The sequence below is a fragment of the Chanodichthys erythropterus genome, chromosome 4, assembly GCF_024489055.1.
Source record: "Chanodichthys erythropterus isolate Z2021 chromosome 4, ASM2448905v1, whole genome shotgun sequence".
In the NCBI taxonomy this organism is placed as follows: Eukaryota; Metazoa; Chordata; class Actinopteri; order Cypriniformes; family Xenocyprididae; genus Chanodichthys; species Chanodichthys erythropterus.
In genome coordinates, this window is record NC_090224.1 from 6730722 (window position 1) to 6748850 (window position 18129).

The 18129-nt window shown below is 37.6% G+C and overlaps 1 protein-coding gene across 5 annotated transcripts in view; it reads right to left on the reverse strand.

Annotated features, from left to right (window-relative positions):
- Window positions 1–18129, reverse strand: part of btbd7 (BTB (POZ) domain containing 7) — a 61472-nt gene that overhangs the window by 34305 nt on the left and 9038 nt on the right. For 3 of the 5 annotated variants that reach the window (XM_067383883.1, XM_067383880.1, XM_067383881.1), the window contains one exon: window positions 481–697. The exons of 1 other annotated variant lie outside the window; for it this stretch is intronic. In XM_067383883.1, coding sequence (XP_067239984.1) covers window positions 481–562 — 82 coding nt within the window. In that variant the 5' untranslated portion in view covers window positions 563–697. Of the gene's footprint in view, window positions 1–480; window positions 698–1953; window positions 3269–18129 lie in introns of those variants that run through there. One more of the 5 variants, XM_067383882.1, reaches the window with a different exon arrangement.

Consider the following 18129-nt stretch of genomic DNA (forward strand, 5'->3'; position numbering starts at 1 on the left):
GTTAAAGCCAGACTCTGTGGGATACTGAAAGGGGGGGGGGGGGGGGGGGTGGCCCGAAGCAATTGCTGACAGTTGTTCTACAATTTCCAAGCTTTTAAATGAATACAGACAAGATGTTACAGTAAAAGAATATGACGACTGGTGAAGTCAATAATTTAATGAGATTCTATTTCTCTGTGCTACTGAACTGTCTCTAAACATGATCATTGTTGTTTTGTTTTAACAAAAACAATGCAGAACTATTTTATATTCTAGTCAAAGAAAAACTATTCGGGTAATTGAAAGAAAAAAAAAAAATCATCATATTGCAATGTGATTCAAAGAATTTAGGTCTTGTATCCTGCTGATATATGCAATCGGAAAGCCAAAAAAAGATGTAATAATGCTCAGGCTAACAGACCTTTTATATTGTCATCGATCACAGTTGCTAAAACTATGAAGAACAAATATCTCTCGAACAGCATTCATATGGGAGTTTACCTATGAAGGTCTGCTGGGTCTGTGGGTTACCCCCGAATCGAGGGGAGCACGAGTGAGGGTAGCTGGAGGCATTCACACCCATCCTCTCCCCCCTTCTTCCTCCTCTTAGTCACCCTGCTGGATCATTCTGTTCGAGCGTCGACGCACTGAGTAGCTCACCGCTCCGCTCAATCAGACCTATAAAAATGTGGAGACGCTACAGCAATGTCCTTCATTCCTGGGCAAGAGAAAGAGGCAAGGGGAGAGTTAGTACATAAAATGTCTACAAGATAGTCATGAAATTTGGACAAGCAAAAAGAAAAATTAACCACACTTTTATATTAAAATAATAAGTAATAATAAATTAACTTAGGTAATTATAATTATAAATTATTTTATTGTAATTTAATATTTCTAAAAATATAAATAAATAAAAAATAAAAAGTACAAAAGGTAAAATGGAAATAAACTGTTCTTGTTCAAATCTGAAAAAAGAAAAGAAAAAAATACAACCAAACCAAACGGACTACATAGGAAGAGCTTTGATGTTTACTTCTGCTCTTGACGGCCATTAGAATACTGCTGGAGGATTCTGACTTATTCAAACCCTCCCACTGATGTCATGCTAATGCAATCTGACACAGAGGCACAACTGGCTTGTTTACTCAAGCTAAACAATGTCTACAGTACTTCATGTCTCTTTTCAAGTCTCTGTAATCTCCAAACTTTGGCCTATGACCTTACTTTGGCCTTCAGCGCTCAAGCCTGCAAGTTCACACCATCGGAACAATACATAATTTCTACAAAACCAGACATCTTCCTTTGAACTGACCTGGCAACAAACTGAATGCTGTTAATTCCTTGCCGAATATGTATTTTCTCGGGGAAGTGGAAGATGTTGTTTTTGTATCCAGAAGAGCTATTGCTCCATCCAGATATTTGTTTTTTACTTATTAATTTCCAAACTTGCACTGCCAAAAACTCCTCAAAGGGGGAGCCCATAACGGTTTATGCTTTACATAACATAAATGCTTTACATCCCCGATTTGTGACATTGAGACTGGGGCAAAAAAGCAGCATTTTTCCAGCCTGAGCCAAGCCGAACGCCTAAAGAGACCAGACAGAATCATCTTTACCTTTACCTTACACAGCTAAACCTCAAGCAGATGTCCACTGCATGTGCGTAAAGCACAGTCCAGTGTTAAGCAAGCAGATGAGGGATCGGAGTTGTTTGTGAAATCCCCAGAGGTCAGAGCGATCAAGACTCTTTTCCTCTGAAAGGGTGTGAATGAAGCGGTCTACAGGGTAAGCATTGCATGGAAATCCAGTTCTTTTAAATGTTCAGTTGCACAGCAGCTCGAGCAACTTTCCCATATCTTATTTACCTGTCACACTGCCTACATTAGGCAGCATCTTAAAAGTTGACTTTTTTTTTTTTTTTTTAAAGAAAGTTGCAGTACTTTTTATAAATGATTTATCCGCACATTGATTTACCTCGAAACAGCATCTGTTCTCTTCATGACGTGAGTCTCTCAGCAGAGGGTTGGCTATATTTCCTCCACAACTGACTGCAAACTGGCATTCAGATCTGCCACCGTCTAGTTTGCAACGCCCAACTTCCTATGCTCCAATAACTTCCTGAAGGACAAAATCAAATCCTGCCCTACATTTTTCTCATTCCAGAAGCTGTTTCACTCGGATATACGTCACAACAGGGAAGAAAAGACTATCGCAACTTCCTTTAATGCCAACATTAAGGCATGAAAACAGGTCAGGGGTGAAAAAGGTGAGAAGGATATAACCCCTCTAGGGTGGTCCAGGGGCATGCTCCCCCGGAAGAAAAATTTAAATGTTCCATATTTTAAAGCATCAATCTGATGCATTTTGAGATGCTTTTTTTGCCAACCTGGGGAGAGCTGGAGAAACTTCACTTCAGCCATGAGTCAAAAATTATTATGGCCTCCTTACTAAGTATTATGAAGGGGGATTTAGGGAATCTTTATTGGTGTCAATTTTCAGTCTCTTTTTAATGATAAGCTTTACGCATCTGTCAATCATCCCCACTTGCTTTTTGGGGGAAGAACCTAGCGCTATGATTGGTCGAACTCTTCTTTTGCTGTTGCTTGATTTGAGGACTGCGCGTGCACAGAGGTGTCACCAGGTTTTTGCGTAGTTTAGAGTGACAAATCATACCAGCGTACTTTGAAGTCAAAATGCGTATCTGCTATTGATAGAACAATGGACCACTTTATCTTCTGCCTCGTCAGTCCCCTCACCTCAAAATCTACCTCCTCAAAAATGGTAGCGTTAGCTAATAATTTTCCACCAGAGCTTTAGCTAGCTGGCTAACGTTGCGTTCTCCTCTGCTGTGTTCAATGACTCAATTCATCAAGCTGTAGCGAACGTTAGCCAAGTCTATGTCAACAGAGCTCCTTTGTAACTTAACTTAGATATACCAGAAAATATTAAAATTATTGAAACCATCCAGGGCCGGATTGGGAGTCATTTTCAGCCCTGCAGTTTCATGCCTTAGACCGGCCCACTTTAATTCACGACTGACTGTATTAAAATAATGTAATTAAAACCTCAGTATATAAGTCTGCAATAGTGCACTGTTCTCTACAACCTTGTAAATAATTTTATTTTTCAAAAATATCTTCAAATACCCATGATAGTACAAATGATAGTACAAAAAAATGCTAAAATTTGATTAAAAATAACTGAGTTATAATAATGATTTTATAATGTGAACCATTGATTAATTCTCTAGCCATCTAGTGGCTGTAGTTAAAAATTCATGTTATTTTAATTTTAATTTAATTAAGTGTTTGCTTTCCAGTAGATGGCAGTAGATCGTCCACTAAACCCAGGCACATTTTTCATGTCTATCACTACGAATGAAATTTAGAAATGTAGATCTTTATTAAAGTGAATTTAACATAAAATTTTGCTATTTTATATAAATGTATATACAAATTGGGGCAAATAAATAACACAAAATACCATAAATCCTACAAAGCTGCACAACTTTACAGTAAAATATTAAAGTAGGCTATTACGTTTGTTTAAAAAAAGTTACATGTTACAAAATCACATTTTACTCTCTGGTTAAGCTAGTTGGACAGAAAAATGAATATTGTTATATGTAATAGCCAATGTGTAATAGCATAGCAAGCAACATATAGGTGATAGGCCATATTTTATTATTTGCCTACTATTATTACGATAATATGATGCAAGGCCCTTCGCATGAATATTTCCATGCATTCACGCTCCCTTCTGGCACGTGCACCTGTTTGCAGTTCACTGAATATGAATTACTATAATTACTAATTATTTGGTCAACATTCCTGTGCTCTGCAGTGACATCAGAGGGACATGCATACGTAATCGTAGTCTTTTAATGTAATGTTTGGTGTTTAGTCTCTTTCATGCTGTGTTTGGGATGTTTGCAACATCAAAGCAGCAGTTAATGCAGTGGCTTTGCCAACAAACAGCAGCTCTGTTTGTTGAAAATTCAACATCAAAGTGCTGTGGCATTAATATTCAGACAAAACAAACAAAAAAACAAACAAAGGGGGTAATTTGGAAAAAATGGGCTATTATTTAACTTCTAACCTTTGCCCTTGAAACATTTCCAGTTTTGCAGATTTTGCAGGTATAAAATTGAAACCTGCCACCAGCCAATGCATTATGTTTTGCAAAGTGGCAGTAAAGTAAGGAATAATTGATGACGGGCCATTGAATTCTTAGAAAATAATGCACACCCGAGGTGGTAATGCGGCCACGAGGTGAAGCGGAGTGTGAAGCGGGTGTGCATTATTTTCTAAGAATTTAATGCCAGGAGTCAATTATTCCGCTTATACTAAGGTTACCACACCAAGACACATTTCGATGGTGTATTTCAAGACATTTGTCAGGTTTTTGTCCTTAAATAACTCTTGTGTGTGTAGGGCTGGGTATCGTTAAAAATTTTTCGATACCGAGACGATACCGATACCTTCACTTCGATACCGATACCTAAACGATACCTTTTTCGATACCAATTTTATAAAATCTGTTTAAACAAGATTACATAACCTCAAAAAAAATCTTTGGTTTTATATTTTAACTTTGTTGACCTTTTTTCAGACTCAAAGACTCATCTCCTGAGCCACTGCGGGGAATAATAAAAAAGCACAAATTAACAAAATTTACCCAACACAATAAATCAGTGCAAATAGTTTTAATAAAGTTTAGTTTTCAATGCAAACATTCAGTATGTGAGGCTCTTTTTAAATCACTCAGCAAATGTTCTTCTTCAAAAAAATAATTATTATTAACAAGATCAAAGCGGAAGTAAGAGTGACGCAAGTTCGTTGCGTCTTACCGTGAAATAAGAGTTCTGTGTCTTTATTAAAATCAACACATTAATGATTCATCTCTCATCCACCCGCAATTAATTTGAATGATATTTTTGTATTACTTGGCCCGACCCGCAGATTATCCGCAGTATCAGGAGGACGCGGATACCCCTTTTTCAGCAGAATTGTTCGCGTTCTGGAGCCAGAGGCAGAGCCTGTGCTCGTGCAGGCGAACGAGCCAGTCACGAACCGGTCGCGTGTTTCCATAGACTTGAGGGACGAAAGCTGTAAAGCTGCTGTGTGTTGTACCTGTACATAACTAGTCTAAAAAACATCGCGCGTTCCGCTGTTTCTGCAGGCAGTGCGACACTTTTGTTTTCTGTTAACAGTATCTGTAGTGAACCGGCTATTCAGATAAACAGCCGTTTCTCACCCGTCCATTCGGAGATAAACTAAAAACGAAACCGTTGATTCACTCGCCCTCTCGTACATAGGGTCTCTCTCGCGCGTATAGTTTTATATATTTAGATATAAATAATAATGTAGCGCAACGTTACTTGCTCCTCAACGAGACAGCGAAAGCATTTCTCTGCCCCTCTCCTCGGCTCCATTCTGAGGTACCGAAATTTGGTACCGAATGACAAAGACACTTTTCGATACTCGATAGTATCGAGGCAGTTCGATCGGTACCTAAAAAGTATCGAGTTCGGTACCCAGCCCTATGTGTGTGGGACTAATTTTTTACGCATCTCATCCCAAGCCTCCGTTGCCAATTCCAAAATGTAATTTCAGAACTAGTAACGGAGGCTTGAGCCTTGATAGCAGAATAATACCGTTCATACAGTTATTAACATAAGTGAATTAGCCTAACGCTACCTGAGTGTCTGTGCCTCTCTCACGGCAGCACCGTCTCTACTAATAGCGAAATGAAACTAAGTTCATCTACCTCAAGAATCGCACAGTTATTACCTTGCTGGTGAGTCATTTTACTAATTAATTCATCAGAGCAGCGCTGACAAAACGTTTCTGTGTGAGTGTGTCCGTAATAACGTTATACAGTACGTGTGTATGCTTGAAAGAGAGAGAGAGAGAGAGAGAGAGAGAGAGAGAGAGCGTGAGAGAGTATGCGCACGTGTTTTGTGGCAAAAACCATGACACTAATTTGTCGTTTTCATCCTATAGTTTACTATATTTATTATTTGCTTAGTCTGTGTCGTTGTGGGTTTTGGTTCTTTTGCGGTTGTAGGCTGTAAGGACCTTTTGAAATAACTGAAATCATTTGGCGAACTGATATGGAACTGTAATGCGGTCAAGTCCTGCTAGAACTACTTTAGCCGTGCGTTTCCCTGAAAATAACTGCTTAGAACGTGATCAACCAATCAGATTTGAGCATTCAACAGCCCCGTAGTACAATTTTGCTTATATTCCAGCCACTGTGGCAGGCGACCTGAACATCTCAGATGGACAATGACAAGAAATGACACTGCAGCGGTTTCAGCTTTATATCAACAGAGTGGATAATTTATAACATGTGAAAAGAAAGCTCTGCAGGTCCGCTTTTTGAAGTTGCCCGATTCCAAATATTTGTCTTATTGGATTATTATTAATATTAAAATAATTACTGTTTTAATAATTGCCCCAATGTTGAATTTATTTTCCTAGTGCTGCTGCAACAACAACCACAACAACGGACGCACTGAAGTGAAAATTCTGGACCGAAACCGAAAATTCTGGATGCACTTGGCCGAAACCGAAAAAGCTTTTTAAAAATGTATTATTTTGAATTAGCTTTTTTTGTATAAATTTTATTTTTATAATACTTCAATGATTTTATAAATTTAATGATTTCATGATGATGATACTGAATTTAAAAAAAGCAAGCCAATAAAATAAAATAATCACACCTGTATTGAAAGTAACACTAAAATTGGACAGAAAATATATCAATATAAATATTAATATATTATTCTTTATTCAGTTCTATGCAACAGAATCATATTTAACTGATTTATTTTTTTGACCAAATATCCAAATAATGTTTAGTCCTACACTAGCACGGCTATACCACACCTTGTTACAGCACAGTAGGGCTATTGGCATATATTTTTGTTCATCTTTCTCTTAAGGCTGCACGATATATTAAAACCATTTAAAAATCATAATGGAGTCAGATTGTCCGATTACTCGATTAATTATCAAAATATCAACAATCATTCTACAGGTTTCATCACATCTAATTTAATGCTTTTTAATGCCAATTTGTAATTATTTAATGCCATATATATGCCGCTAAATGTCGATAGATGACGACATACATGACGACATTTAGAAAATTCATCATGTCACTGTTGTATTCGCATTCTGCCAAGTGTCAGCCCCTTACGTTTGTTTGCTTCTCTGCTGCTACCATTTTGCTCACATAATATATTTTAATCACAGCCAAACTCCCAATAAAATTGTTTCATCTATATATTTTTTCTGTTTTGGTTGTCAGACAATATGAAATGGTGACTGAAATGAGGCCCATTAAGATTACACAGGGCTTGACGTTAAGCCTTGTCACATGGACACTAGTAAATCGGTCACTTGTGCGGGTAAAACAGTAGCTTGTCCGGAAAAAAATAGTTTGTGTGTGTAGTATAAATATAAATTTGTTCTGAAGCAATATGCTTTCAGAATATTGCAGCTTTGACATATGTAAATCTGCATATTTTTGATTGATTACAACTGCATTAACTAATGTTATGGGATTGTTTTAAATATTTTTTTGAAAATACAAATATGAAATGTTGGAGGGGAAATTTTAAAAATGAAACTAAACCACCAGTAGGTGGCGGCAAGTAACCGTCTTATTGAGTGGGTCATTGATTCATTAATTCAAATGGCTGATTCATTCAAGAATGAGGCAGTTGTTTATGAATGGGTCACTGAATCTTTGACTCGACCGATTTGTTCAAAACGCTGAATCATTCAGTAAAGAAAACAAGGCTGGGTTGCGCTTTGCTGTGATCTTTGTTTGAAACTATTTTCACTGCTAAAATATAACAAAAACAGTCAATGTTCCTTCTAAAATGTAAGTGGCTTAATATGAACTACTTGTTAATTGAAATGTGGTATGAAATCAGTGTCATGTTTTTAATCGTGATGGTATCCTATTTAGGAAAAAAGCATTCTGGGTTGTGTGGTTTTGCTTACCAGTATAAAGTTATAAAAACTCCTCATTGAAGATTTCTTAAAAACAGTGTTAAAATATTGTCTCGACTTGTTCTTGTGAACCCAATATTGTGCATTTTCTTGCCTGTGTAGGATGAGTATCATCACAACCCTAATAATAATAATAATAATAATAATAATAATAATAATAATGTTGTTATTATTAAACTGGAAATCCTAACACAAATCACAAAACAGTGTGAATGAAAAAAAATAAAAAAATAAATAAATCAAGCACCTAACAAAAGAAGACCAGAGAAGTTCAATGTCAAGGCTATTAAAAAGTAAATTTGATATATTTTACCCAGCATATGTGGTGGTCTCTGACATCCCATGGGTCTTAATAAAACCTTATAAGCTCTTTAAAAAAAAAAAAAAAAAAAAACCTGATGTGTTCACCTGTCTAACAGCTTATTTCACAGGTACTGTAAGCTGAAACAAGAGTCTAAATGTCACATCCTTAACTAAAAAAAGAAAATGACAAGCTCCAGTCAAAAGAAAATCTTTAGAGTGTAAGGAATAAAACTGAGCAACAGTTTATCTCATATTTCATCATTCCAGCAAAGCATAAACAGGCAGACTCCACCACTGGAGAACACATAAAATTTACAATTACAATTACTGCGAATTCACAGCGACTGTGAACTTGACGAGCATTGCTGAATTTGTATTCACTCAGCACAGCCATCAGGTGAAGCAGCGCTGCATTGTGCAGTGTTTAATAAAGTTGCTTTAAAGTACTGAAAACCTTAGTCAAAGATAAGGCCTACATTGAGGGACAGAAGGTTCATTATAAACACTCTGCAGTGAAAAATGATAATCACTGTGTCCGATGCAACAACTGTCTCTCAACGTGAGTGACAGGAATGGAGAGGGAATAAATGAACAGTTCTTTAATGCTGCAGAGCTCCAGAGCAGGCGCTGACACAGACAGCAGTTATGTAAGCAACCAGGAGAGTGGAGCAGTTTTGCCACATTAGGCAAATCAATAGGGAGCCTCTGCACCGTTGCTGCAGGGGAAAGTATCAATAATGCACCTCAAGGTTTTCAAGCCGCCTAGGTATGTTTCCCTCTAAAACGACATTTAAAGCTTCAGAAAGCCAACATTTTCTTTTATTTGGACTATGAATCTAAAGAGACCACAGAGTGAAACAGAGAAATGTATGCCCTGTGCGTCTGCAAACCTCAAAGTGGGTCACATAAATCAGCCTGTATACTCGTTCATCAATTGCAAGAGGTGCTTTTCCATGTAGCTGCCTCTGACCCAGCTTCATTCCCAATCTTAAATCGACTTCAGTGGAAAAGGGAAATTGATCCTTGATCAATGTTTTTTCTCTCTGGTTTAGAAGGATCACAATAGGTTTGATAAAGAAAGGTCAGTGTTTAATGGGAGCACCTGTTCCAGACAGGCCTTCTTGATGTCTGAAACAGTCAAGCACTGCTTTTGAAACAGTGATTTGTCTTCATCTTGGGCTATTCCAAAATGCTACACAGAGAAGAGATTCAATTGTTTTTCAGCTTGACTATGTCTGATGACAGGGGCTTTCTGTGTGGATCCTCCCCTGAAAAGGCTGCCATCATCACTCCGACTGGGTGTGCCCCATATGGTGGGTGTTTGTGGACTCAGATTAAATCAGGCCCTGTGGTTAGAAATGAAGCAGCACTGCAATGCTTATAAAAAGATGTTCATAAACAGTAAAACAACTTAGCACATCATAAAAAGGGCAGCAGACATTGCAACAGTGCCTTAAAGAAATATTAAAGGTTCAATACAAGTTAAGCTCAACTGGCAGCATTTGTGGTGTAATACTGACAGCCACAAAAATCCATTTGTACTTGCCCCCATTTTTCTTTTACAAAAACAAAAATTAGTATAATATTGAGGCACTTACAATGGAGGTAAATGGGACCAATCACACGTGAACTTTCCAACGCGATTACGTAACGCGTGACACGTCGCAGATCAGTGCAAGTCAAGCATTTGTGGCTAAAAAGTGTGTAATTTATTTATTTTTTTTTTTTTAAGAAAATGCCCAATCGTTTTGCTAGACAATATCCTTATTCCCTTTGATTCTGTTCTGAAACTTCAATTAAGACCTTCAACCCATTTGGAGAAAAAGGAGAAAAGCCTTGGAATGGTTTCCTTAAAAACCTTTATTTTCAAACTAAACTTGTATCCAGTAGGGCTGGGACAATAAATCGAATCTCGATCCACAATACAAAGAATCTGGAGTGATTCTGATATTTTCAGATGGATCGCGATTTTCTCTCAAATCGATTCTGAGCTTCGTTTTTAAACAGCAGATGGCACTACTATAAGTGCTTTAGAAACACTCGTACACTGCCTGTTTCCAGTTCCTTTACACACACCACTTAAACCTAAAATAATTATTCATAAAGTTCGAGAAGGTTGAAGCTAGGGCTGGATGATTATGACCTAAAATCAAAACCTCGATTAAATGAAGGATTATTTTGTTTGTTTGGTTTTTTGCTCTCATAGTTCACTTACAATGTTTGTACTGTTAATATGCTTGACTATTAAAAGGTGGGATATTTTTTTCCTTTTGAAAGAGTGCTCTGACATGACAGCTCAGTTATTTGAACATTTCTTACAGATTTCTGCTCGTTGTAAATCAGATACAGATAAATTAGTACAGTATCAGTATGTAATGGCAGCGAATGCGTGTGTGAATTAGTCTCTCTATTAATTTTGAAGCTGTGGGTTGTAAATAAAATACTTACTTCAAAAGTAGAAAAATATATGCTATAATAACTATTGCGTTTCTAAGCTACTTTAGTGATAAATCACAGGACTGTAGGGCTGGGCGATATATCGAATGCTTTTGTCACACGCATTTCGTCAGTAAAGCCGGTTCCCTGATTACCGCTAAATCACCTGCTTTCAAAGGGAGCGCCATTTAATAGACAGAGCCGTAGTTCACTGACAAGCCACGCAATATCGCGTTCAATATCGATATGAATCGCCGTCGATATTGAACGCGATATTGCGTGGCTTGTCAGTGAACTACGGCTCTGTCTATTAAATGGCGCTCCCTTTGAAAGCAGGTGATGGTGATTTAGCGGTAATCAGGGAACCGGCTTTACTGACGAAATGCGCGTGACAAAAGCATTCGATATATCGCCCAGCCATACAGGACAGCGCTTTGTTTGAGTGTTCGTACCACAATGCAGCTGTAAAAGCATGGTAGCTCGATATAATAATACACATCCGATCGTCGAATCGCTTTAATGTCTAAACCGGCAAACCGTAACACACAACTGACAAAGTTTAGTGAAGACTCAAGGGCAAGGCTCACCGCTCACACGCATCTCTGTGTTGACTCTGCGTTCACCTGCGTGTTAATCGTCCAGCCCTAGTTGAAACAAATTACAAACCTCGCATCATAAAAGCATTCTGAGCCGAGGAGCAAGTATATTTAACCACTAACATGATGTAGCCGAATGCACAATTCTTCTTGGTTAGCTTTTGATAGTGTGCAGTTAAAAACTAGCTTAGAGTGCCATCTGCTGTTAAAACTAAACTCAGAATCGATTAAAGAAAAAATATCAGGATCGATCCAGATTCATTGTATCATCCCAGAATCAATGTATCGTCACAGCCCTAATATCCAGCCAACAGTTTAAATCCCGACTGGCTAGCACATTTCCCATAATGTTATGTGTTAGGTCAGTATGCAGGGAGTCTTGTGGCTGTTTGAACACATTCAACCACATGACCGTCTACACTACTAAAGCAATCCAGTCGAATGCATTTTCTACTACCTCTGGTCGAAAGTGGACCAGCTCAAAACGTTTTAGACCCCATTTACACCTGTATTTAACGCTGTCCACTTGTGATCTGGTCGACCAAAACCCTTATACTAGGTGTAATCAGGGCCTTACTGACCCTAAACTTTTGAACAGTAGTGTACATTCTTTTTATAAAATAGTTTTCTCACCATAACCAGAAGGGCTGGGACAATAAAACGATGCACCGCAAATCGAGAAATGATTCTGGATTGATTGAGATTTTTAGAATGGATTCGGAGCTTAGTTTTTAACAGCAGATGGCACTGCGTGCTTTAGAAATAGTTGTACTCTGCTTGCTTCCAATTCTTTACACACACACACCACTTGAACCTTCTATAAAATAATCATTCATAAACCCTCAAAAAGGGTGTTTGCAGTGGGCTGTTAACATTAATCTTGCATCACAAAAGCATTCTGAGGTGCAAGTACATTCTCAGACTCAACTGAACGCACAAGTGAGAATGAGCGTGCGATTAAAAATTTGCTGTTATAAACTAATCTCAGAATCGATTTGAGAGAGAATCGCGATGCATTCGGAAAATCTCAGAATGGAGCGATGCATCGATTTATTGTCCCACCACTAGTAACCAGTAAAAAAAGATGAGGAACGAGTCAAAATGATAATAAACTGTAATAAACATTATGCTGATAAACAAATGTTGATTTTTATTGAAGCCTGAATATTCCTCTAATCAAGCTTTATTCTTCCAAATCACAGCGACATATTCGTGACCCAATAACAACAAACAGACATTGTAGGATGTATTCCTAGTGTTCTCGTGCTATTTTCATCCTGTAGCGTTTGGACAGGACCAGTTGTATCCCATTTGATTTCAACATAAACATGCACCCAAATTCCACTTACACACATGAATGCCAAAGACATCCAGTCTGCACGGTGTCATGAGAGTAACGAGACTGTGAGAGAGAAAAGTTAAATGTGTTTGGGTACAACACTTTACCAGACCACTGAGCATAAGCAATGTCCATTGAAAATCACTGGTATAAAGGGCTCTCTGTTCCAGGGTGTCTATAGTTCTCTCTGAGGTGGGGAGACAGAGATGGGGGGTGGGGAGGGGTCACGGGCACCCCGTGGCAGTTTCCTGTGAGCGGTGGCGGTCTGGCTCATGTGAAACTAATGAGCGTGGACACAGCCAAGCCACACCAGGCCAGCTGCAGGTCGTCTGGTCCACCCTGCCCTGCTTTTCTACTGGAATTCCACAAAGATTTGAGCATCAGGGCTGAGCGAAGAAGAGAAACAGTGAAAATGCCACACGATCAAATTTTATCTGTCAAGTCCAACAATATTCAGTGAGCGAAACACAAAGAGACCAGCACCTTTGAAGGACAGAATACCCCCCTTCTCTCCCCAAACTGCTTTTTTTTTTTTTTTTTTTTTGATGAGGAAGAGGCATGACATTTCATCAGGAGACACTGTGCCTTGACGGACAAGGCTCGCCCTTTTCCAGAGGGAGCTTGAGGAATGCTTCACACAGCACTCGGCCTACAACCCATCCTCAAAATATGAGATTCAGCAAACATAATTTCATAAAACATCTAATTGGGACCTAAAAAGGTCAGATCAGCACAAGACAATGAGATGTCTTCTGAGGAGATTGGCCACATTCCAGTAGCCTTTTATAGATGCCAGAATTGGCAAGTCTGATTTGTTGCTAAGCAAAGAACAAAAAAAGCATCAGAGGAGTAGTGGGTCACATCAATGTTCAGACGACAGATACAAGATGTTCCTCATTTTAATAAAAGGCATCACAGAAGTAAAGCAAAAGCACAATATAATCTATAAATTCCCAAGTTAATACACAGAGTATATGAGAACTGTCTTTGGCATGAATTTCAAAGTAATTAATATAGATTTATCTTGACTGATGATGATGTTCATTAAGCTTGGGCCACAGCGGTCAGGGAAAGAATTGACAAACACATAAGCCAAAGCTTTCCCCCGTCATCATTCTTTGCATTCATTTATTCTTTGTCAGATAAGCACTTCTAAATAATGCAGCACTGTTCACAGAAGAAACGTCAGTGTTTTATTGGTTATTCATTGATGGAAATGTGATATGTAACTGGGAGAATCTCACAAAAAGCTGTCCAGGTCACATTTTACCCCAGCCCTCCCTTAAAAAAAAAAAAAAAAAAGGATTAGGAAGAAAGAAATATTATATTTTGCATAAATAAAATTTAACCTACTATTAGTACCCTCTCATTGTCAGTCCCATGCTCAAATAACACAAAATATAATTAATTTATAAATTAAATATTTCAATATTAAATCTTAATTTTAAACTTTTGATTTAAAATAATACAATAAACATATGAGAATCATTAAAAATCATAAGAGATAATACCAGATGCATTACAGTATAGTGTACAGAATTGGGGGGTAAAATCTGGTTTCACAATCTCAATTTTTTTTTTTTTTTTTGTGAAAAATTAACAATGTAAAAAGTTCAGGGATCATAATAGATTACTTTTTATGCAAAATAAGATTTCTATTTTTTTCTCCTTTTTTTGGTGGGAAGAAATTTGATCTGGACATTACCTGTGGGTTTCATGGAATTGGCTCTAGAAGATCATGTACAGTTTCAGGGCATAAAATATTTAAAATCCTTTGTCTTGAAATAATTACAGCCTGCATGAGAAAGAGACTTTTCTCAATGGTATCATCATAAGAACAGTTCCACTGACGTGAGAATGGTTCACTAGTTTACTCACTAAAACCTCTGGTATTACAAACATGGCAGAAGGACAATTATGCATGTTTTATGCTTTCAGTGGCAAATTGGCCTGCTTCCTGTTTATGCTCATTTTTCCATTCATCTAAGCATCTTTATCTGTCCGTCTCTTCCGCAAAAGGGAAATGCCATGTTTCATTCATTTCTTCAAACACATATGAGTATGAGACTCAGAACATCTTTACTATAAATAAAACTTGGGCTGGAGATATTGTCATGCTCATTTTGGTGTCCTAAGCATATTCAAAACGACATCGAATTTGAATTTTCTACACACAAATTTAAATTTTCAAATAACTATATGCCAAAAAAAAAAAAAAAAAAAAAAAAAAAAAAGGTGTAAACAAAACTTCATTTTAAGCTGCATGACATTTTAAATGACTAGAGTCAATAAATCATAATATAAATTTGTAGTTTAGCCTACTTATTTGACAATATAAGTTTTACAAATACACATCAAATAAAGTGCTGGACCTAGCTGAAGGGTGTTGGGATTATCTAATCATTTTGATTGAGGTAAACGGTAGTGCTACACTTTTGGACAGATGAGAACAGAAGGACCGAATGAGAAACCAAATGATCAATACTGCAATCTACCACCTCACTGACTCAAGCATTATTGTTAATACTTTAAAACCACCCCTTGCCATTTTAGCTGACAACATGAATGAGTGTACTGCAATATCATCATCAATATTAAGTAGTCTAAATATTTGTAGTGCGTTAGAGTGCAAAGCATACTGGGTCACAATTAAATTTCTATTGCGTCCAAATATTTTCAATGAATTAAGCCACTGCAATAGAACAGATTATAAAGTAAAACCAGGAATCTGAAAAACTGTACAATTTCTGTCCCCTTACTTGGCAAGACTCCACCACTGTTCAATTTTTAAAAGGACTTTCATCAGCTCGCACTCCCAGTAGACTCAGCCTATGACCCTTTCAGTGATGCATGAATGAATGTAGGAGGAGGAGAAGAAAGGAAAGGAGGGGGAGAACGGTGTGGAATTCCCAAATCATACAAATGTTTGACTGAGCCACATGATATGACGGTGGAAGATAGCTTGGCTGTGGTTAGAACACTGTTAGTCCGATTTGTCAGTCAGACCTCATGAGTGACAGATATTAAAACCCAGGAATGGTGAGGCAAATGCAGTATTGTTTAGACAGCTTGGCAAATATGCTATTGCAAAATCTATTCTACCCAAATCTAAATATTTGATTAATGAAACATATGTTCAATTACATTAACACCTAGAGACAGAAAGCATGTATACATGTGCAGTTAATAGAGCTACAGCTGTTTTTTGCATATTGGGCTACAGTTTTCATCTTTGTTCAAATACACATGACAATGCATAAATCTAATATCTGAAGGATTAAAAACACGTCACATATCACTTCTGTCTTGCTGGATGAAATTAAGCTATTATTGCATTGTCTAGATCTGTTAGTCCAGCTTAACAAAAAATGGACTGGTAGAACATGACATTTTAAAAAGACAAATTATTGCTTTAGTCCGAATGAAATCAAACTTCCGAAGTGCATATAAACATACTTAATGTTAAACTAAACTCGGGCTGAATGAACCCTGTGTGGGATTCTTTTGCACTAGCCAAATCTAAACCAGATGTGAAACACACTATATGAACTATTGAAATCCATTTTTCGCCTTCCACTCACTGCACCAGAACACCAAGACAGAGAAACGCAAGCAATAGAGACAATTACCTTAATGAATGGTGTCCTTTCTATGTAATTACCTCTACGCTTTCAGCTGCACTTTCCACAATCAGCCGGACTAAATTTAGTGGTTTGGCCACCATACATTTCTTTGGAAGCTCCTTTTTTGATATTGTGCCTCTAAACTGTTGTGTATGGAGGACTAGGAGTGACACTTATCGATTTAATAATTCAAACATAAAAATGGAAATGAAAAAATTGACAAATTAAAATATATGGACATTTAAAATTTTATAGCAAATTAATAATGTTTTAATACACATTTTAAAACATAAATAAAAGTTTTAAATATGTTTATTAATTTGCCCATTTAAACCTGATTTATGAATTATTAAATAGGTACTTTATTCCTCTTTTTTCTTTTTTTTAAAGTCACTGATAGCTGAAGCTTGTGAAGTACCACTGATCAAAATGAAGTAATTACTGGACCATCAGTCTCGGCAAAATACTTGTGTTGTACAAGAGACAAATAAATAAATGTAAACATACCCATCAGACCCTGCAGCATGCGGTTTCTGAAGACCACTCTGCTGTACAAGTCTTTATAAATAGAGCAGGACCTTGGCTATTCTTAAAAACCACAGAGAATTAGATCAACACGGGACTGACAAGCATGATAATTTATTTGACATCTGTGTCCACTAAGTCCACAGTTTAAGAGCTTGATCCAAAGAGAGGAAAAATTGGGATGGCATTTTGGTCTCTATGCTATTTTACAATTTACAAGAACCAAGAAAAAAAACACCAACCACAATGGACAACTTAAAGTGTGTTCAGAATGAGTTTGAAACTGGATCTTCTTCCTCCCTGAGTAGAGACTTTTGTGCAGTATTTCTGTGCTGAGCGTGACCTGATATGCCAGTCCATATACAGGTAGGCGTTCACTTTTTCAGGACAAATGCTTTAATCCAGATGAAACAAAGGAAGCGAGGAGGCCTTTACTGGGCGAGTCGAAAGTTGTTCATATGACTTTGTTCTCATTAAGATGAGTCATTGTGACCATGATACCTCATTACTGTGAAGCAGAGGAGTGCTGGGGGCTCTCTTGTAGAGTAAGGGTAATAGGCTAATCACAGGACTTTATCTCTGTATGGAGGTGGGGACTTTTGACTGCTCCCATTAAGGCTGGTTCACACTGTGCGATTTATAACAGTCCTTTTGGATTGTTGCTTGTCAGACTGTACAAACATGATCCTCATGTCACACTATGGGATGGCAGCTGTCATTTATGTCAGACTGTACGACAGTCAAAACGGACAACTTTGCAAAATTTGTCTCAGATGACCAAATCGTGCCCAAAATCGCACAGTGTGAACCAAGCTTTAGCCGCATTTCCACTATTGGGCCAAAAGCGAGCATACTAGTGTGTGGCAGAGCCAGTCACATTTCAACTGTTACTTCGGGGCTTGATCGGGGCCAACGGCCAGGGGTTTTTGGCTAGCCAAATACCTTGGTCTAAAGCAGGCAAATTGGGGCTTTGAGGAGTGGTCATGAACAAAGGCGGAGTTTATCTGAGTCAAGAGAGAGCTAAACTCAACATTTAAAGACATTTAAAACAATTTTCAGCTTCTGTCATGCTCATTTTGCGATCTAGCTAGTTTTCAGTCAGCTACACCCATGCTGGTGAAATGGATGGTTTGTTGGACATTTGTTCCAAGGAGGCGTGTTAAAGGGTTAGTTCACCCAAAAATGAAAATTATGTCATTAATGAGTCACCCTCATGTCGTTCCAAACCCACAAGACCTCCGTTCATCTTCGGAACACAGTTTAAGATATTTTAGATTTAGTCCAAGAGCTTTCAAAAATAC